Consider the following 22912-nt stretch of genomic DNA (forward strand, 5'->3'; position numbering starts at 1 on the left):
GCAGCTGATAGAGGGCGGAGCAGCTGATAGAGGGCGGAGCAGCAGCTAATAGAGGACGGAGCAGCTAATAGAGGACGGAGCAGCTGATAGAGAGGACGGAGCAGCTGATAGAGGACGGAGCAGCTGATAGAGGACGGAGCAGCTAATAGAGAGGGCGGAGCAGCTAATAGAGGACGGAGCAGCTAATAGAGAGGACGGAGCAGCTAATAGAGGACGGAGCAGCTAATAGAGGACGGAGCAGCTGATAGAGGGCGGAGCAGCTGATAGAGGGCGGAGCAGCTAATAGAGAGGACGGAGCAGCTAATAGAGGACGGAGCAGCTAATAGAGGACGGAGCAGCTGATAGAGGATGGAGCAGCTGATAGAGAGGGCGGAGCAGCTGATAGAGGGCGGAGCAGCTAATAGAGGACGGAGCAGCTGATAGAGAACGGAGCAGCTAATAGAAAGGACGGAGCAGCTAATAGAGGACGGAGCAGCTAATAGAGGACGGAGCAGCTGAAGATAGAGGGCGGAGCAGGCTGATAGAGGGAGGAGCAGCTAATAGAGAGGACGGAGCAGCTAATAGAGGACGGAGCAGCTAATAGGACGGGAGCAGCTGATAGAGGGCGGAGCAGCTGATAGAGGGCGGAGCAGCTAATAGAGGACGGAGCAGCTAATAGAGGACGGAGCAGCTGATAGAGGATGGAGCAGCTGATAGAGAGGGCGGAGCAGCTAATAGAGGGCGGAGCAGCTGATAGAGAGGACGGAGCAGCTAATAGAGGACGGAGCAGCTAATAGAGGACGGAGCAGCAGATGATAGAGGACGGAGCAGCTGATAGAGGGCGGAGCAGCTGATAGAGGGCGGAGAGCAGCTAATAGAGAGGACGGAGCAGCTAATAGAGGACGGAGCAGCTAATAGAGGAGGAGAGCAGCTGATAGAGGATGGAGCAGCTGATAGAGAGGGCGGAGCAGCTGATAGAGGGCGGAGCAGCTAATAGAGGACAGAGCAGCTGATAGAGGACGGAGCAGCTAATAGAGGGCGGAGCAGCTGATAGAGGGCGGAGCAGCTAATAGAGGACGGAGCACTGATAGAGGGCGGAGCAGCTGATAGAGGGAGGAGCAGCTAATAGAGAGGACGGAGCAGCTAATAGAGAGACGGAGCAGCAGCTAATAGAGGACGGAGCAGCTGATAGAGGGCGAGCAGCTGATAGAGGCGGAGCAGCTAATAGAGGACGGAGCAGCTAATAGAGGACGGAGCAGCTGATAGAGGATGGAGCAGCTGATAGAGAGGGCGGAGCAGCTAATAGAGGGCGGAGCAGCTGATAGAGAGGACGGAGCAGCTAATAGAGGACGGAGCAGCTAATAGAGGACGGAGCAGCTGATAGAGGGCGGAAGCAGCTAATAGAGAGGACGGAGCAGCTAATAGAGGACGGAGCAGCTAATAGAGGACGGAGCAGCTGATAGAGGGCGGAGCAGCTGATAGAGGGCGGAGCAGCTAATAGAGAGGACGGAGCAGCTAATAGAGGACGGAGCAGCTAATAGAGGACGGAGCAGCTGATAGAGGATGGAGCAGCTGATAGAGGACGGAGCAGCTAATAGAGGGCGGAGCAGCTGATAGAGGGCGGCGGAGCAGCTAAAGAGGACGGAGCAGCTGATAGAGGACGGAGCAGCTGATAGAGGGCGGAGCAGCTGATAGAGGGCGGAGCAGCTGATAGAGGGCGGAGCAGCTGATAGAGGACGGAGCAGCTAATAGAGGACGGAGCAGCTAATAGAGGGCGGAGCAGCTAATAGAGGGCGGAGCAGCTGATAGAGGACGGAGCAGCTGATAGAGAACGGAGCAGCTGATAGAGGGCAGAGCAGCTAATAGAGGGCGGAGCAGCTGATAGAGGACGGAGCAGCTAATAGAGGGCGGAGCAGCTAATAGAGGACGGAGCAGCTAATAGGGGCGGAGCAGCTAATAGAGGGCGGAGCAGCTGATAGAGGACGGAGCAGCTCATAGAGGACGGAGCAGCTAATAGAGGGCGGAGCAGCTAATAGAGGGCAGAGCAGCTAATAGAGGACGGAGCAGCTGATAGAGAACGGAGCAGCTGATAGAGGGCAGAGCAGCTAATAGAGGGCGGAGCAGCTAATAGAGGACGGAGCAGCTAATAGAGGGCAGAGCAACTAATAGAGGGCAGAGCAGCTAATAGAGGACGGAGCAGCTGATAGAGAACGGAGCAGCTGATAGAGGGCAGAGCAGCTAATAGAGGGCGGAGCAGCTAATAGAGGACGGAGCAGCTAAAGAGGGCAGAGCAGCTAATAGAGGGCAGAGCAGCTAATAGAGGACGGAGCAGCTGATAGAGGGCGGAGCAGCTAATAGAGGACGGAGCAGCTGATAGAGAACGGAGCAGCTAATAGAAAGGACGGAGCAGCTAATAGAGGACGGAGCAGCTAATAGAGGACGGAGCAGCTGATAGAGGGCGGAGCAGCTGATAGAGGGAGGAGCAGCTAATAGAGAGGACGGAGCAGCTAATAGAGGACGGAGCAGCTAATAGAGGACGGAGCAGCTGATAGAGGGCGGAGCAGCTGATAGAGGGCGGAGCAGCTAATAGAGGACGGAGCAGCTAATAGAGGACGGAGCAGCTGATAGAGGATGGAGCGCTGATAGAGAGGGCGGAGCAGCTAATAGAGGGCGGAGCAGCTGATAGAGAGGACGGAGCAGCTAATAGAGGACGGAGCAGCTAATAGAGGACGGAGCAGCTGATAGAGGACGGAGCAGCTGATAGAGGGCGGAGCAGCTGATAGAGGGCGGAGCAGCTAATAGAGAGGACGGAGCAGCTAATAGAGGACGGAGCAGCTAATAGAGGACGAGCAGCTGATAGAGGATGGAGCAGCTGATAGAGAGGGCGGAGCAGCTGATAGAGGGCGGAGCAGCTAATAGAGGACAGAGCAGCTGATAGAGAACGGAGCAGCTAATAGAAAGGACGGAGCAGCTAATAGAGGACGGAGCAGCTAATAGAGGACGGAGCAGCTGATAGAGGGCGGAGCAGCTGATAGAGGGAGGAGCAGCTAATAGAGAGGACGGAGCAGCTAATAGAGGACGGAGCAGCTAATAGAGGACGGAGCAGCTGATAGAGGGCGGAGCAGCTGATAGAGGGCGGAGCAGCTAATAGAGGACGGAGCAGCTGATAGAGGGCGGAGCAGCTAATAGAGGACGGAGCAGCTAATAGAGGACGGAGCAGCTAATAGAGGGCGGAGCAGCTAATAGAGGGCGGAGCAGCTGATAGAGGGCGGAGCAGCTAATAGAGAGGACGGAGCAGCTAATAGAGGACGGAGCAGCTAATAGAGGACGGAGCAGCTGATAGAGGGCGGAGCAGCTGATAGAGGGCGGAGCAGCTAATAGAGGACGGAGCAGCTGATAGAGGGCGGAGCAGCTAATAGAGGACGGAGCAGCTAATAGAGGACGGAGCAGCTAATAGAGGGCGGAGCAGCTAATAGAGGGCGGAGCAGCTGATAGAGGGCGGAGCAGCTAATAGAGGGCGGAGCAGCTAATAGAGGGCGGAGCAGCTAATAGAGGGCGGAGCAGCTGATAGAGGGCGGAGCAGCTAATAGAGAGGGCGGAGCAGCTGATAGAGGGCGAGCAGCTGATAGAGGGCGGAGCAGCTGATAGAGGGCGGAGCAGCTAATAGAGGGCGGAGCCTGATAGAAGGAGGACGGAGCAGCTAATAGAGGGCGGAGCAGCAGGTCAGAGGACTCCTTTGGTCCTCAGCTCCTTTGATCTCTGCAGTGAACCTACTAACGGTCCCAGAGGAGGTGTCGAGGGACACGTAGAGGAGCAGAAGATTCCTCTACACACATATCTGACGGGTTTATGAGCTCAGCTGAAACATTTCCTGCATGTTCTGGTTCTTCGTTAGCGTTTCGTGTCATAATGGAACACAAGTAAGCGTAAACAATGTGCCAGGATTAACAAGTAAAGGAAGTCCTGTGGAACATTTAGAACCTTCCTTCGCTAGGAAGGAACTTGTTCTGGCAACATCCCATTTTTGATGGTGTCACACAGTGTGTGAGGCTGGATGCTAAATCTTTGAAGCTTTGAAGTCTCCCAAATACGTGGCCGGCCTCCATGTCCGTGTCCAGCACGCAGCCTGTGATCTGGGCTGGGCTAGCTGGAGCTTCCCCCCCCTCGGCCCATCCTAGACCCATGTGGAACCGCAGCGTCATCATGCAGGACAAAACTGACTCAGCAAAAAGAGGCTGGAAAAGTCTGGGTGTCATCAAGTCCTCGTGGATCTTCTTCATTCTGGGGTGTTTTGGTGAAGCGGGATTATGGGAGGGGGGAAGCAGCTTTGGGCCCAGATGGTTCAGATGGTCCAGATGGTTCTGGTTTCCCTTTTGTGAGCAGCCACCTCCTGCTCAGTCTTTGGCAACAATGTTTCCATCCTCCATGTGGTTCAGAGATGTTCGTTCATTTACTGTGAATCCAGCAAACCTCCAACACAGGGAAGAAACCCGGGAGCAGGACCAGAATCATGAGGGACGGCCTGACGGTGGTCCTGGAGGACCAGAAGGTTTTCTGCATCGTTCAGTCTCTCAATAGTCTCCTCCCCCCTCTCCTCCCCCTCTTCTGGAACCCATGATGGAACCCATGTTGGAACCCATGATGGAACCCATGATGGAACCCATGTTGGAACCCATGTTGGAACCCATGTTGGAACCCATGTTGGAACCCATGATGGAACCCATGTTGGAACCCATGATGGAACCCATGCTGGAACCCATGATGGAACCCATGTTGGAACCCATGTTGGAACCCATGATGGAACCCATGCTGGAACCCATGATGGAACCCATGTTGGAACCCATGATGGAACCCATGATGGAACCCATGTTGGAACCCATGTTGGAACCCATGTTGGAACCCATGTTGGAACCCATGATGGAACCCATGATGGAACCCATGCTGGAACCCATGATGGAACCCATGTTGGAACCCATGTTGGAACCCATGATGGAACCCATGTTGGAACCCATGATGGAACCCATGATGGAACCCATGCTGGAACCCATGATGGAACCCATGATGGAACCCATGTTGGAACCCAGAACCTCCTCCACGTTTCACGCTGGGTGACGGCACCGTTTTATACGACTTTGGCTTCAATGACTCTCGGTTCGTCTCCATGACGCCAGAAAAGGGCTGAACCAGTTTTCCACTGCCCCCCCAATGTGCTCGCTGGCTACCAGGGCTCCGCTGGTGAAATGGCACATCGATAGTTGTTGCAGCAATTAAATGCTGCCTCTTCTGGTTGCCCTTCGTCCTCGTGCTCAACGGTTTCATATTCCCAGACGTGCAGAAATCAATACGCTGCCTCAGAAACCCAGCTGCACGTCCACGCCGCCGGCCTCTGAAGTCCAACACGCTTTTAAAAATGTCAGATGGCTGAACGATAAAGGTCGCGACCCTGTGGACGTCTGATTCTTCTTGGAACAAGAAAAGAGGTTTGAGAGTTTTGGTGATGTGGAGATGAAAGAGAATCTTTCTCTTTTATCCTCCAGTCTGGTCTTTGGTGCTCGTGAGGCTGCTGCGCTCGCCTTTGATCCCACGTTTCAACGGCGCTCTTCACCATCAATTTGGTGCATCCTTAATCTGCTAATCTAATTAGAGGGTTTTAATACGTGAACTTGGATCCAAAATATGAATATTTTATTGTTTGTGGGACTGTGGTGAAAAGGGAAAGAAAAGAAAGAAGGAAAGTGTTCAGTCAAGTCAAAAAGTCCAGAAGAGAGATTAGAAGGTTCAAAACTCCTCCAGCGTTTGACAGCAGATCTCGGATCCTCGTGGGGCAGATCTCGGATCCTCGTGGGGCAGATCTCGGATCCTCGTGGGGCAGATCTCAGATCCTCGTGGGGCAGATCTCAGATCCTCGTGGGGCAGATCTCGGATCCTCATGGGGCACATCTCAGACCTCGTGGAGCCGATCTCGGATCCTTGTGGGGCAGATCTCGGATCCTCATGGGGCAGATCTCAGATCCTCGTGGGGCAGATCTCGGATCCTCATGGGGCACATCTCAGATCCTCGTGGAGCCGAGCTCGGATCCTCGTGGGGCAGATCTCGGACTCGCCCAGCTGACACGGCGTGGCCCTCAGTGCTGCCCCCCCCCCATATAAATGCTCTGCGTTTATATGGGGGGGGGGCTGCTCCTTCATGGCTGCATGTGTGAGCAACAGGACGCTTTTCCTGATGTCTCAGGGGAAACTGGTGGGTTCTCATGTGGACACGGGAGACCTGGTCTCTCTCCAAAGATCATCGTCCTCTGGTTGGCTTCGTGCCTTGGGGGGGGGGGGTTAAAGGTCACTCTCATGCACAACTGTTTGTCTTATTTCTGTCAGAATCAAAGACGCCAACCGATTTCTAAATTATGGGGCGGCACTGACAGAACCACTGAGGCGCCGACGTGTTCGGCCTCGTCGCTTGTGCACGGCGGCGTGGGCACGGCGGCGTGGGCACGGCGGCGTGTGCACGCCATTTGCAACCTCTCGGCCTCGTCTGTTTCCTCTGGGTTCAGACGCTGGCGGCCAACAGTCAAATCTGGGCAGGATCCATCAAACAACCTCAGTAACAGTAGTTTTGCCCGATGTTGGTGAAGTGCCCCCGTCAGGTCGTGATCTGACGGCTGCTGGTTCTGCACGCCGTCGCCGTCGCCGGCCCAACGCAGCTGCCCGTCTCACGCCAGCTTTGATCCTGGCTAATAATAACGGGTTTCCTCTTCCCTCTCCTGCAGGTCATCTATGCACTCAACACAAAAAACGACGAGCACGAGGCCGCCATCGCCACGCTGAAGGAGGCCCACGAGGAGGAGGTGCAGCAGATTCTCTCAGAGACCCGAGAGAAGATATTACAGGTTTATTCTTTATTCTTTGGCTGAGTCAGTCCCTCCTGACTTCCTTTTTACGGCGCTCTGTTCTATCATCGGTCCCACTCTGATCAGACGGGTGGTTCTGGATCTGCAGCATGATGTGTGGAGCAGAACTGGAGGTGGAACTGATGAGGTTCTTTTCAATAGTTCTGCTGGATCCATTTACAGTCGGTTCCAATATTATTTCCTGTGAGAGCTAAATTATTGATGCAACACTGCTGCTCAGACAGGATTTAGGCGGCCGGAGTGACTTTATGACGGACGTCGCAGCCAAAGCTCCGCCCCAGCACAGCACACACCTGCCTCCCCGGGGTCCATCCTCTGGAGGGGCAGGAGCGTCCAGCATTATCCAGGTGCATCCTCGGTGCTGTTGCTTCTGAGGCCCGGTGACCAACACCAGCAGCCAGAGCTGCGTTACGCTGCCGTTGGGCGGCGCCGTGACGTCCAGTCGCCGCCCATGTTGTGTCTTTACTGTCACCTGTCCTCTTCTCCCCCACATGAGTTTGGTTTGTGCTTGAACCCTGGCTGAAAGGAGAGCGTTGGCTCCAGAACCGAGCCCTAACCGAGCCCTCCGTCTTTGCCCCAGTACAAGACGAAGATCAGCGATGAGATGGACCTGAAGAGGCGGATCCAGTCCCTGGAGGAATCCATGGAGCTCCACGAGAGGATGAAGCGTCAAGCACTGGCGGAGTTTGAGAGCTACCGTCAGAGGATGGAGGACATGCAGCTGTGCACGGAGGCTCAGGTGCGTGCGTGTGCGTGCACATCACAGCAGCACCTCCACACAGCGGTGCTAATTGTCTGTAGCTGCTATAAATAGAGCTAATGTGTCATTAGTGTCCTGATCATGGGGCAGGGCTGCGACCCGGCACCCCTCCTCCCCCAGACCTGTTCAAGTGCAGCCAAAATATTGGGGATGTGAACATGGTGTCGGTGCTGATGGCGTTTACAGCCAGAGTCACGGTTCTCCGTGGGGAAGTGGCCGTGAGCGTGGAGCGGCGCCCCAGCCATCAGAGCTCCGCGGCCAGTCCTGACGCTTAGCGATGTTCACGTTAGCTGTGGGGGTCGTCGGGCTCAACCATGCTGCTGTGCAGGTGTGACGCAGGGATCAGGTAGGTAGCATGCAGTATATGTCGGAGTGTCGGGGAAGGGCAGGAATGCTCTTATTCACCACCTCCATGAAAGGAAGACGGAGCTGAACATCTCCTCATCACTTTCGGCTTTGGATTCATTATTTCAGCTCATTAATAATTCAGCTCCAGTCTTAGAAAACTTCTCTGTTGAATTTCAGAGGCCTTTAGAGGGCAAATGTGTTTGCTCCGCTCTGAGTAGCTCCGCTCCGAGTTGCTCCGCTCCGAGTTGCTCCGCTCCGGGTAGCTTCGCTCCGAGTTGCTCCGCTCCGAGTAGCACCGCTCCGGGTAGCTCCGCTCCGAGTAGCTCCGCTCCGGGTAGCTCCGCTCCGAGTTGCTCCGCTCCGGGTAGCTCCGCTCCGAGTTGCTCCGCTCCGGGTAGCTCCGCTCCGAGTAGCTCCGCTCCGGGTAGCTCCGCTCTGATTGCGCCATCATGAGGCGTCGGTAAATTAAATGCTTATTTCAAAGCACGCAGCCAAATTACGCGAAAGCTTTGAATGTGTACATATTGAGCAGGGCTCATCAGTCACCATTTCCTCATCATCATTAGCGGCCCCTGCTAACGGGCTCACTTCCCTCTCCGCTGCATCCTTAAGAGCTGCTTCAACACAACAACAACAAAGATCTTTTTGGGGTTTGATCCTATTTTGGAGGCAGAGCTGGTCGGTCCTGCCTGGTTTGGGAGGCTGTGAGATGCACCGTGAAGAGTGTGTTCCTGTCACACACCTGCCTCCTCCCCCTCCCCCATCGTGGGTGTGTAGACGACGGTGTGACGTGAGTGTCTCGCCTCACACGCCTCCTCCACCGTCCACTTCACAAGCTTCGATTTCGAATGAATTATGTATTTTCAGAAAGGGTTTTGGGCTTTTCACATCCTGCAATTTCCGTTGGCAGCAGATGCTTAGATAATAAAACCCCGCGCTGCAGCGTCCGGTTCTGCTGGTCGGGTCGTCCAGTGTGTGTGAGACCGTGGTGTGTTGCTCCGGCCCCAACAGGGAGAGGGGCCGTTCTCCAACACACTCGCTTCCTGAAGCTCCACCTTCTGTTATAACGGGAATAATCCGATGTTCCCGGTGTCTGCTCCGGTCGTGCTGAGACTGCTGCAGTGCTCTGCTGCTGCGAGGCTCTACACGCTCCTCTCCACAGATTTAGGCTGCACAGCCTGAGCAGCATTTGCCCCACGAGCTACCCCCTGATGCTCTGACGCTGGGGCTGTTTTGCCTTTGCAGGTTTTCCTGTTATATTTAACTCTTCACACTCTGCTCCTGTGTTGGCAGCACACGCAGCGCGTGGTGTCCATGTCCAGGGAGGTGGAGGAGATGCGACGCTCCTTTGAGGAGAAGCTGCGCACGTTCAGCCAAGCCCAGAACCAGTTTGAGCAAGAGAAGAAAGTTGCTCTGGAGGAGCTGAAGGCCCAGCACAGGCAGGAGATCCAGGAGCTCCTGCGCAGCCACCAGAGCCAGAACGCCAACTACAGCAAAGACCAGGAGAAGCTGGTCCAGCTCCACAAAGCCGAGGTACTGAAGCAGCGGAGCAGCACGCTCGGTTCCTACTGTTCATGGAGCAGCCGGTGACAGGGTCAGGTTCTGACCCATGACCCCTGACCCCTGACCCCTGACCCTCGTCCTGTCCTCTCTTAGGTGGATTCTCTGTCCGAGCGAGTGGAGGAGCTCAAACAAGACAAGAAACGGCTGGTGGAGGAATACGAGGCCAAGCTCAGCAAGGTGCAGCCCCGCGTGCACGTGTTATGGTGCACGCTGATACGTGCACGGGTGTGGAGCCCTCTGCCGTGCATCTGTGCACAGATGGTCTTTGGATCCGGCCTCAGAATCCCTGAAGCTTCCAGGATGCTTAAATCCGTCTTCTCCAGTGTTGCCTGTAAACATTTAGAATAAAGATCGTATGAATTAAATGACGATCATCTAAAGGTGATGAGTTTTATAAGCTGATATGGTTAAATATATACAAATATATAATATATATAAATATATAATATACAGTGATCCCTCGCTATATCGCGTTTCATCTTTCGCGGCTTCGCTGCTTCACGGATTTTTTTTGCGAGTCGTTCATTGCAGTTCTCAAATATAATCGAAGGTGGCATATCCGTTTATAAAAATCTTCTTGCTCAGAAAAAGAAAGAGCGCCAACAACTACCCATAACAATGTTCTTCTCTGGGAGAAAGACTCCTGCGCCTTCAGTAGAAACAGACGCTCCAGCGGAGCGGAGTCAGGACGCAGAGGCTCAGCTGGGACTGAAATACGCCAGTGACAATGTTTCCAACCTTGTATTACTAGATTAAAATGATTGTTTTAAACAAATTTTGGGCTTTAAAACAGGTTTTGATTATTGGTTTCATTCTATAGTTCAGTATTGCATTGTAAAATAAAATAAAAAAATAAAGCTGACTACTCCACGGATTTCACTTTTCGCGTGTTATGTTTGGAACGCAACTCCCGCGATAAACGAGGGATCACTGTATATAAATATATAATATATATAAATATATAATATATAAATAGGGACGTTTTAATGGGAAGCACAAAATCTCTAGTCGGTCTTAACGTAACTGGTGTGTGACTGGTGTGTGTGTGTGACTGGTGTGTGTGTGTCTGGTGTGTGTCTGGTGTGTGTGTGTCTGGTGTGTGTCTGGTGTGTGTGTGTCTGGTGTGTGTGTGTCTGGTGTGTGTCTGGTGTGTGTGTGTCTGGTGTGTGTGACTGGTGTGTGTGTGTGTGTCTGATGTGTGTGTGTGGTGTGTGTGTGCAGGCTCAGGCTTTCTATGAGCGCGAGCTGGAGGCCATGAAGAGAACCCAGCAGCTCACCGCCGACAACCTGCTGGCGTGGAAGCGCACGGAAGCCGAGCTGAGGCGGGAATTCCAGACTCAGGAGGCGGCGCTCCAGAAGACGCTCGGAAAACTGAGGGTGGAATTGGTCAAAGTGACGGACGAGGCTCGAGAGAACCGGGACAAGTCTCACAAGCTCCAGTCTTCACTCAGTGCTGCCGAGAACAACATCAAGGTGAGAACCATCACGGTACCATCACGTCCTGGTACCATCATGACCTGGTACCATCATGTCCTGGTACCATCATGTCCTGGTACCATCACATCCTGGTACCATCCCGTCCTGGTACCATCATGTCCTGGTACCATCCTGGTACCATCCCGTCCTGGTACCATCATGTCCTGGTACCATCCCGTCCTGGTACCATCATGTCCTGGTACCATCATGACCTGGTACCATCCTGGTACCATCCCGTCCTGGTACCATCATGTCCTGGTACCATCACGTCCTGGTACCATCACGTCCTGGTACCATCCCGTCCTGGTACCATCATGTCCTGGTACCATCATGACCTGGTACCATCCTGGTACCATCCCGTCCTGGTACCATCATGTCCTGGTACCATCACGTCCTGGTACCATCATGTCCTGGTACCATCATGACCTGGTACCATCCTGGTACCATCCCGTCCTGGTACCATCCCGTCCTGGTACCATCACGTCCTGGTACCATCATGTCCTGGTACCACCCCGTCCTGGTACCATCACGTCCTGGTACCATCATGTCCTGGTACCATCACGTCCTGGTTCTTCTGAAGTCTGGCTGAATGGATCACTGACTGGGCAGATGACGGGGGGGGTCGGTTAAGGTTAACCCTAGGTTAAGGTTAACCCCTTGGTTAAGGTTAACCCTAGGTTAACCCTAGGTTAAGGTTAACCCCTTGGTTAAGGTTAACCCTAGGTTAAGGTTAACCCTAGGTTAAGGTTAACAGGGAGCAGAGTCTCTTCATAATTGAATGAACTGTAACGAGAACAGAACAGAAAACCTCCTGGGCCGCTTCAGATTTGAGATTAGACCAGATAAAAGAAGGCTATCAAAGGGAATTCACTCTTTGATCCTGATCTTATTTCCACTTCAGTAACGTGATGGATGTGTTGTATCCTTGGAAGTCAATATTACGGCATCATGTGAGCCCCCCCCCCCCATGTACAGCCATGAGAGTGAGTGGCAGCGCTGAAGGGGCGAGACACGTCTTCAGAAGGGTCAGAACCAGAACCAGAACTGGTGCGACAAGGCCACAAGAATGATTGGGACCCTAAAATGGAGTGGTTCATCAATAAAGCAGCATCTGGTCCAGTCCAGATGTTGTGAGGAGGTCTGGCTGAGACCAGGATGGGGACCAGCTCCAGGTCAGGTGTCACCACAGAATGTGTCCTAAAACCACAGGAAACAGACAAACGATTGTGTAAAGTAGCAACTGAGAGAAACCAGCACACCACGTGCACGTGCACGTGCACAGTCATCATGGTTTTAACTCTACAATCAGAGATTAAGACTCACGCAGGACATCACTCACACGATGGTTAATACCACACACACTCACACACAGACTCACACACACACGCTCACACACACACACACTCACACACACACACACTCTCACACACACTCACACACACACACACACACTCACACACAGACTCACACACACACGCTCACACACACACACTCACACACACACCACACTCACACACACTCACACACACACTCACTCTCACACTCACACACACTCACACACACACCACACACACACTCACACACACACGCTCACACACACACACTCACACACACCACACACTCTCACACACACTCTCACACACACACTCACACACACTCACACTCTCACACACACACTCACTCACACACACACACCACACACACACTCACCACACACACACACTCACACTCTCACACACACACTCACACACACACCCACACACTCACTCACACACACACACTCACACACACTCTCACTCACTCACACACTCACACACCACACTCACACACACACCCACACACACTCACACACACTCTCACTCACTCACTCACACACACACACTCACACACTCACACACACACACCACACTCACACACACTCACACACACACACACACACACACACTCACTCACACACACACTCACACACTCACACACACTCACACACTCACTCACACACACACACACTCTCACACACACACACCTGGATGACGAGGCTCTTCATTGGCTCAGTAATTCTGTAGCCGACCAGCTGGTGCGACTGACCCAGAACTATGAAATCTCCTGCTGGGAGTTCTGAGGAGTTCTGGAACCGGCACCAGCACAGGAGCTCGGCTCCAGATCGTTGCTCTGTTGCTTTGGTCTGAGCCGCTACAAACGTGATGTCCTGTGATGTCCCGGCGTCTCCTGGAGCACCAACTGGTTGCTGGTGTGGGCTCAGTCTTCTTTCTCCTCTCATTTCTCTCCAGGATTTAATGAAAAAATTGGACGAGGTGACTCAGAACTCCGAGATAGTGGAGATCCGTCAGAAGGAGTCGGAGTGTGAGCTGGAAGCAGCCAGAGATCGAGTTCAACAGCAAGCGACCGAGATCCTCCTCAAAGCCAGTAAGACCTCCTCTGCTGCTGAGAACGTGCGCGCTCACACACACCTGCGTCACACACACACACCTGCGTCACACACACACTACCAGCCACCGCTCCCTGGTGCCCCCCCCCCCCCACTCCTCCCTCCCACCTCCGCCCAGTTTAAGATGCGAGCGTGTTAAAATATGAATACATCTAAATACATGTAAATCTCTCCCTCGCCACTCGTGCACGTGCAGCTCGCTCCTTTAGGCTCCCCTCATCCATGTTTTCAGATCGTGCATAATGTGCACGATGACATCACTCACGTCTTATTAAATGTCAAGGATTTTCTGATTAGGTCTTAAATCACAGATAAATTCCAGATTAGACGGAGAATTTGGGCCAAACCTGCAGGTTTGAGCTGGTTTTGCTCCTCAAATCCACCAGGTGAGTCTCTCGTGTCCTGATTCCTGCTGCCACAGGTCAGATCAGCAGCCTGCAGGCCACTCAGATGACCCAGGAAGCTGCCATCAGGGACCTGGACCACGAGCGCAGCCGCCTCAAGGACAAAGTGGTGCGGATGGAAGAGGAGCGGGAGTCCCTGCTGAGCCAGTGCCAGGCCCTGGAAGACCGGCAGAATCAACAGGTTCACTCGCTGGAGAAGGTGTGTGTGTGTGTGTGTGTGTGTGTGAGAACGTTCCATTTCAACATTTAAGCTGTTTACAGCCGTCTGCATCCTCCATCACTGTCTCTCAGATGCTGGTTAGTTCATTATCGTCCAAAAAGACCATTTTAGTAGAAAACCCGCGTGGCTGCGTTCAGCATGCTAACGCTAACGCTAACAGTATGTCACCAGATCACTCCGCCCACCAGGTGATCCGTATTCACATCAGATCGTTTTACTAACACACAGACAATAAAGATTCAGCAGTGGAAATTTCCCACAATTCCCGCTGTTGCCCCCTGAAACGGGACTTTTCCCTGTGGGCCGGCCTGGTGGGGGTCCGGATGAGTGGCACATGCCACGTTCACCGTGTCTGGGTCCCTCTGACGCTGAGGCATCGACCTCCTCGGGTCGTAGTCGAGTGGTCTCACCGGTGCAGGGAGGTTCCGAGCGCTTCGCCCGTTTCTGACGTCCCGTTTTCCCGCTCAGGCCCAGCGGTCGCCGCTACTTTGGCTCACTCAGACAGGTGGTGCCACGCGGAGCCTCTTCCTCCTCGCCGGACCGCTGTGCTGGTTCTGAGCTTCTGTAGCCAACGTTAGCATCCCGAGCAGCACAAGCGTTCGTCCGTTCCTCCTTCCACGCTTCCTGTTCTTCCTTATATCATCTTCTCAGTCATCTCAGACTTTCTGGAGGTCACTTTCCAGCTCCAGCGGGAGATTGCTCCTCATGTTCAGTCTTCCATACATCAGGAACAGAACATGTAATATGCTCACAGCATCTTCACTAATCCCGACCCAAATCCCCAAGCAGACAGACCTTTTGTTAGAAATCCAAAAGTTTTTCCGAAACTGAAAGGAAAAGGATTTGGGCTCTTTTTTGTGTCTCGGTGGTGCTGGTTGATTATTTAAGCAGGTCTCCTCCAGCAGCGGCAGGAACCTGGAGCCGCTTTGCTTCTCTGGATGTTAAAATAAATGTCTATAAAAGCAGAAGCAGTCGGTCTGAGCGTCGGAATTCCTCGGAAGTCTTTCCATTCCTAGTCTTTCGAAAGGTTCCGGCTTGGGAAGGTGCCAGAATGACCGTGAAGCCTCTCCTGAGCTGCTTCTCTTTAAAAGGTCAAAGGTCAGATGATTTAGGGGGATGTGGTCAGCAGACCGAGCCTGGCCGGTGGTGAGGGTCACATGGTGGTGAAGGTCACATGGTGGTGAAGGTCACATGGTGGTGAAGGTCAGGTGGTGGTGAAGGTCACGTGGTGGTGAAGGTCACGTGGTGGTGAAGGTCAAGCGGTGGTGAAGGTCAAGTGGTGGTGAAGGTCACTTGTGGCGCCGCCTGTCGGGGTTGTTGGAAGCGTTCCTGAACGGACTTTGAAAGCCGGTCTTGATGGGCCACTTAGTGGAGCAGCGAGCCGGAGGTTTGGAGCCGGAGGTTTGGAGCCGGAGGTTTGGAGCCGGAGGTTTGGAGCCGGATCCTGCTGACCCGGCGGCCCGGCTGAGCTTTGACGGGTTTGTTAAGTGAGCATGTGTTTGCTCAGATCCTGGATTTAATGGAGGGATGTTTCATCCCGCTGTCATTGCTCAACTCCATAGATTTGAAATTTAAGCTTCTTAGGGCACCAGATGGACGGCGTTCCCATGCCGCAGCAAATCCACCCTGAGGTTCAGAACCGAGCCGCATCGGTGGGAACGCCGGGGACGTGAAAGAGCTGCGAGCGAATCATCGCTCCAGAAGTGCAGCATCACCGAGCTCTCCTCCATTCGGTGGGATGTTGACGTTCTCTGGGCATCGTTAGCTTACGTGGTGACCATCAATGACTCCAGCCGTCTTTTTCCTGCCTGATTAAAATGTCTCCAGCTGCTGGGACCCCAGAACAGCTGTTTCCTCTGGAAAAATCACCACTTTCTGTGATCACTAACAACAATCAGGGTGAGCATCGATTGGTCTTTAGTTCCTGGGACAAACCCACTTTAGCTCGCTTTAAAGGGCATTCCCAGCATTCCCAGCATTCCCGGCATTCCCGCCTACGGCCTGTCTGTGGCAACATACGGAGAATCTCATGGATGAACTTTATTTTTTAACGAATGAAACGAGTCGTTTCACCACAATGTTGCTTCCAAAAGCTTCGTTCCTCTCGAGTCGAGCGGATTTTCTCGTGTGTGTTTGGGGAAGATTAAAGTTTAACCAGGAAACCAAACGCTTTATTGCTCATTGATTGTTTTTAATTGTCTTTGGAGGTCTGAGGGTTGTTGTGTCAGAACCCTGCTGATACGAGCATCAGGCCGCTGTTATCTGTGGTTTGCTGTTATTTATCTTCACAACCCTCAGTAACTGAGGACACAGCACCAGCTTTAGCCCCCCCCCCCCGTCAGCCCCCCCCCCCCGTCAGCCCCCCGTCAGCCTGTCTTGGTAGACATGAAAACTGTGAATGGGAAGCGACCCACACAGGAAAACTCAGACGCAGTCAGATTCGGTTTCTTGGCTGCGTCTCTGTAAACACTGGCACCAGGGTCCAATAACGCAGCATATGGCGCCGCCGCAGCGCTTCATCTGCCTTCTGCTTCTGTCAGACCCTGCGCGAGGAGAAGAGCGCCCACGAGACGGAAATGAGCCACGTGCACGCTCGGTCCGAAGAGGAGGCGAGACAGATGAAGGAGAGCCAGGCTCGAGCTCTGGAGGAGCTGGCCAAGAAACACCGGGTCACCCTGGAGAACGCGCTGAACAGCGCCGAGAAGGAGAAGAACCGCCTGCTGGCTGTGAGTACACACACACACACACACACACACCACACACACACACACACTCTCACACACACACTCACCACACACACACACACACACACTCACACACACACACACACACTCACACACACACACACACACACACACTCCACACACACACACACACAACACACACACACACACACACACACACACACACACACACACACTCCCTACCCCAACCATCCCATTTAATACCCTGACCCTCACCTAAACTTCTAACAATCCTTTAACATCCTAAAGAACCCACCAAAATGCGCCCTTTGTAAAAATGTCCTCGCTTTGATAGTAGAGTGAGTATTTTGGTGCTCAATAGGTAGCAAATACAAGAAGCCACTCACACAGTTACACACTCGAGGTCGAATTTAGGTGGGGTTATGGTTAGGTTAGGGTTAGGGTTATGGTATGGTTAGGTTAGGGGTTAGGGTTAGGTTAGGGGTTAGGTTAGGGGTTAGGGGTTAGATTAGGGGTTAGGGATTAGGGGTTAGGGATTAGGGGTTAGGGTTATGCAGTTCTGTAGCGTTTGTGTTGATTTGGTTTGATTTTCTTCTCAACTAGCTAAACTGTACTAATAAAGCAAAGAGAGCTCGTTTTCAGGGTTTGTCGGCGTTATCAGATCGTTGGACGTCCATCACAGATCGGCTGCGTTCATGTCGACAGGCGCCACCATTTCTAACGAGTGCTTCCTGGGACAAATACTGATCAGCTGTTGGCCGCAGCACAGTCGGGCCGATGAGGACGTCATGGGGCCGTAGGTGGACAGACGGAGCCTTTTCTCTCTATTCCTGCGACGCGTCAGCGGCAGCAGAAACCTGCACCTCCGTACGCAGCGAGACGCCATTTCAACATGCTAATTCCAGCCTGTAGCCTCTGCTCAGGATTACAGATATGGATTTAGAAGCGCTCTGCAGAGAGCAGCGGAAATCTGCATTTTATTTATGTGGTCTTCATTTCTGAGACATCAAAGCAGAAGAGTGACTCAGCAGCCGGTAAAAGGTGAACGGCTGCCCACGGACGTGGGAGTTCCTTTATATTTGTTTAAGAATTCCATCTAGGACACCGCTGAGCCTTTATAACCTGGGCAGGAGGAAATGTGAGGAAGCTGAGGGGGTGCTGCAATAAAAAAGAGGCTTGTGAAAAATGCAAATCAACCAACAATCCCAGTGTAAACAGATTTAGCGGATGGTTGAGCCCATTTGGACAGTTTAGAGGCTGCCTGAGGAGTCACATAGGTGGGAGAGGGAACGCGGCTGCTTCCTTCAGGCCTTGATAAAACCGCCACGTCTTCATTTCACACGCGGATGCACAGAGCTGCTGCTACGTTAGCTTCCTGCCAGGCTAATTAAATTAGCACGCCACTTACTGTGGCGGTGCTATTAGAGTTTTGCTATGTGATTATGCCTGTCGAATGATCAGTGCTGTTGATAACAGTGTAACAGACGTGACGAGCGTCACCTCGTCTGTGTTTGATCGTTAGAACTGGAACCACTTTGTCAGATATCAGGAATAATGTGGCATCTTAAAGCCACGCGCGACCCTTTCGCTTTACACCTGTGCATCAATATGTCACCTGTGCTTTTGCAGCCCGGTGTTGCTCGCTTCAGCACGCCGCCACTGTGCCCCCGTCCTTAGATGGTGCTGCTGGCTCAGTGCGCAGCCGATCCTACACGTCTTTATGTCCGATTATAAAGAGTGTAACGGGTATAACGGGTATAACGGGCATATGTTTGTCTCTTTATGTCTTTGCGTCTTCAGCTGAAACAGTCAGCAAGTATCTGAGCAGATTATTACCTCCACAACAGATCGGCCCCATAAACATGATGCTTCAGGCGAACGGGACCGGCTGGGAACGCCGCGGGCCAGCCGGCTGGTGGGTGGGGCCCAGGCGGCGTGCAGCCTGTTCCTGGCATCACGCCATGGATGTTCACTCCCATGAATACCTATGAACTCTTCTTCATCGGTGTGACCGTCACATTACAACCATCACGCCGTTTTTCTGGGCTCTAATTGTCCTCGGAAGGCAGCAACGATTGTGCTGTGGCAGCAATCACTCGTTCATCAGCAGGCGTAATCGGCGGCGTCGGAGCCACGGCTCTTCCAGGAGAACGCCGGCATCCGCCCTGGGCGTGGCGCCGGTTCAGGAGCGAGCGAGCGACGACGCCCCGTTTCCTTTTGTCTGTCTTTAATCCTCGCTATCAAATGTTGGTTTAGCAGCTCATTTATTAGCGAAGCGCTAACGAGCAGCGTCCCCCAACACACACATGCACGTCACAGACAGGTGAACGGTCGCCACAGGTAATCCTCACCGCCACCCGGGGGTTCGCCACCCCCCGCTGTGACTGATCGTTGGCCCGTTTCCATTCTCCTCCACAGGAGCTGGAGGAGCAGTTCGAGAGGGAGCGCCGCTCTCTGGAGGAGCAGAAGACACTTCTGATGCAGCAGCTGGAGGAGCTGAGGCAGGAGCTGACCGCCAAGATGGCCGCCGCCCACCAAGAGGTGCACCGCCGTCGCTGCTCTTTTAAGCAGGAGAGGTTCCACCACGCTGCAGCGGGTGGCAGATGGGGGCTCCTGAAGGAGCTCAGCCTGGGGGAGTGTGTGACCGGGACGGACCGGTCCACCTTCACCAGTACCGACCAGTGTCCACTGGAGATGGTTGTGTTAGATGGTGTGTTTGGACCTCCTTCATCCCACATGTTCCGAAGGTTCTGACCTGAACGTTGAGCAGGAGCTTCCATCAGGAATCAGCATCTTCAGCTCCTCTGAACAGTCACATGACCTCGGCGGAGGTCGTAGCGTCTCCGTGTTCACGTTAATATTCACTTTGCTTCTTTCTCAGAGGTTTAACGCAGCTCTTGGTGCCGTCAGTGTAGGTCCAGGTCCAGGTCCAGGTCCTTGTGCACACACTTGTGCGTTCTAGCGTCTCCGTATCGCCCACAGGTGACTCGGCTGCAGGAGAGCGTTCAGCGGGGGGAGCAGGACATCGGGAACGCCGAGGGACACATCTGCACGCTGAAGGAGGCGCAGGACAAACTGCTGGAGGAGCTGGACGCCACCAGGGCTCGACTGAGGGAAACCAGCAACCTGCTGACTGCACTGCAGGTGAGCATGACTCAGCATTTATTACTATCGATAACCCTGCTGGTGCAGAGGTCAGCGGAGGTCAGCAGAGGTCAGCGGAGGTCAGTGGAGGTCAGCAGAGGTCAGCGGAGGTCAGCAGAGCTCAGTGGAGGTCAGCGGAGGTCAGCAGAGGTCAGCGGAGGTCAGCGGAGGTCAGCGGAGGTCGTCTCCATCCCGCTGTGCCGAGAGGGGACGAGGAGGTCGGAGGTGGTTTTCTGGAGAAGCACCAGTGGCCACAATAATAACCGATTCATAAAATGAGTTACAAATGATGTTCACATATATTTTAAACACAATTCAACCATAAGCGGAGGCCGAGTGAGCGCCCTCGCTGAGGCGACCTGAGAAGAGGAAGACGTGAACGTTCTCTCCCCCCGTGTCTGGCAGGGCGAGCTGGAGACCCAGAAACGCCATCACGAAGCCAAACTCATCGCCACCAAAGAAGAAGAAAAACACAAAATGGACAAAATGGCGCTGGAGCTGGAGCTCAAATGGACCGAAACGCTCAGGTCAGCGGGCGCACGAATAAGGGGCGGGGCAAATACTGATGTGGTTAGTGTGCGTCCCTGTTTTCACGGTTACACACACACTCACTCACACACACTCACACACACACACACACACACACACAGGTGTCGGGCTCTCGGCGCCGACCCAGACAGAACATTATCCTTCCAGTGTTGTTATTCAGAGGCTTCGGGACTCGAACCGACCGTGTTGGGATGTGAACACGTGTCCTTTGTGCTGTGAAGCTTCTAAATAATGAGGTGAAAAGTCCGGTGGTTGTTTTCTGCCGGTTCCCAGTTGGCGCTGCAGGAGGTTCCGTCGGACATTTATGACCTCTGGGAAGTCCCGTTGAGCGCGTGGTACCGGGCGTTACGCAACAACTGGGCCGCCCTTGTTAAAGAATGAAATCCCTTCAAATGGCAACAAACCATTTCAAGTCTAATGTTTCGGCTCCACCTGAATAACGACGGACCAGTCGGTACCAAGGACCCACGAAGGGGGACGGTCCAGTGGGACGTGCTAAAGGTCTCCCTGGGAACCGGAACTCCATGGAGAGACCTTTAGCAGACCTCTCATGGAATGTTCCAGATTAATCGGGTCAGTGCTGAGTTTGATCCACCTTTGATCCGTCATCATCCATCAGAAGCTAAATGTGTCCCTCTGCAGGCCTCAGGTCCTCCCCAGAGACCCCCCCCCCCCCCAGGCTTAATTCTAGGGGATTTTACCCTTTTACATCCTACATTTGAATAATTGCAGGGTCTCGAGACACAAATCAGCAACAACAAAAAGTGACATTAATTAGTAGAAATAACATGACATAAATAATTCAGTGTCTGTTCTTACTGCTTATCGGGTGTCTTGACATCTATCTACTCCAGTTAACTAGCTAATAACCTGAACATCATGTTCACATTAGGGAGGAAGAACGGAGAGACGAGAGGAACAGACGGGTGCAGCAACAGACAGGGTGGACACGCTTTTAATGTCTTTTCCTGCGTCCCACCTAAAACACAGCTGTGGTGTTAGTTCAGGGAGAGAAGCCTCAGGTTCCTGGTCTGTGGCCTCAGGTTCCTGGTCTGTTGTTGCAGGTTCCTGGTCTGTGGCTGCAGGTTCCTGGTCTCTGGCCTCAGGTTCCTGGTCTGTGGCTGCAGGTTCCTGGTCTGTGGCCTCAGGTTCCTGGTCTGTGGCCTCAGGTTCCTGGTCTGTTCTCAGCAGTGATGCTGAAGGTTCCTGGTCTGATTCATTGGTGTCTGGGATAAATGCACCGTAGCTTCAGGGACCAGGCTGCCTTCAATCTCTCCTTCCTTTACGGGTGTTTACCATCCGTCAATGCATGACTACACGCTGTGCACGTGTGTGTGTGTGTATGTGTGTGTGTGTGTGGGGGGGGGTGCTAGCTTTATCAAACTGGGTGTGTTGAACTGGTTGATGAAGGAGAGACGCTGCTGTTCTACCTGTTACGGTTCGGTTCCAAAACTCTGGACCAGAGACAAAAACGGGAGGGTAACAGGCGTAGAGCCGGCACACGAGCTGGGCTCTACGGAACCAGGCGGACCTACCTGGTGGAGCAGTGACGGCGGCCCAGGTGAGCCAGGTGAGCCCCGGGGAAGACAGGAGGAAACCAGCCACACCTTGTGCCACACACTGCGAGGATGGCGGGGGGGCAATACAAAAACCCAACATCAGTGAGAGTCCTCACAGCTATAGAAGCACAAACGTGTGTGTGTGTGTGTGTGTGTGAGGGAGAGGTGGGAGAGAGAAAGAGAGCACATTATATGTGTCTGCCTCCGTGCCACATGACATAACATAAAAGATGACACGTGTGGAAGGTGCTGAAGTGTGTGCGTGTGTGTGTGTGCGTGTGTGTGTGTGTGCGCGTGTGTTTCCCTTGTCTGAGAGGCTGCCCGTCTTCGAGCTGACACTTTCCAGCTCTCGATATGACCAACAACCAACAGCTTTCTTTGATGCTTCATTCAACAGCTGCCATTTCAGCTCCCACACAGCCATTAGCCCCCCCCCACCACACACACACACACACACACACACACACACACACACCGACATGTGCACGTAAGCAGCATGAAACAGCGATGCTCATCCAGAACGAGGCAGATTCTGATGCAACTTGTCCTGGTTCCTGTTCTCCAGGCAGGAGTGCAAGAAGCTCCGCGAGGAGCTGAAGGAGGAGCAGGAGGAGGACAAGGCCTCGGCGCTGACCCAGCTGGCCCAGAACAAGGAGCAGGAGCTCAGCAGCGCCAGGGAGAGCTGGCAGAGGAAGGTGGAGGACCTGCTGGCTCAGGTAGGACCAGGCTCTGAGGACCAGCGGCGTCACCAGCACATGTTCGCTGATCTGTGGAGAACCGATTCATTAGCGCCACTAAAGTGGAACAAGATGTTCCGGCTCAGCTCACGTTGAGCCCGTTGGACCAGCACTGTC

At 53.4% G+C, this 22912-nt stretch overlaps 1 protein-coding gene across 1 annotated transcript in view; it reads left to right on the forward strand.

The window, feature by feature from the left end:
• Window positions 1–22912, forward strand: part of fam184ab (family with sequence similarity 184 member Ab) — a 59599-nt gene that overhangs the window by 21952 nt on the left and 14735 nt on the right. The window contains 12 exon segments of the mRNA XM_057017235.1: window positions 6744–6863; window positions 7465–7623; window positions 9286–9525; window positions 9649–9732; window positions 10777–11028; window positions 13320–13455; window positions 13899–14080; window positions 16642–16827; window positions 19225–19347; window positions 19789–19950; window positions 20356–20477; window positions 22624–22774. Of these exon segments, the coding sequence (XP_056873215.1) occupies window positions 6744–6863; window positions 7465–7623; window positions 9286–9525; window positions 9649–9732; window positions 10777–11028; window positions 13320–13455; window positions 13899–14080; window positions 16642–16827; window positions 19225–19347; window positions 19789–19950; window positions 20356–20477; window positions 22624–22774 (1917 nt within the window).

The sequence above is a fragment of the Takifugu flavidus genome, chromosome 19 (assembly GCF_003711565.1).
Source record: "Takifugu flavidus isolate HTHZ2018 chromosome 19, ASM371156v2, whole genome shotgun sequence".
Taxonomy (NCBI): Eukaryota; Metazoa; Chordata; class Actinopteri; order Tetraodontiformes; family Tetraodontidae; genus Takifugu; species Takifugu flavidus.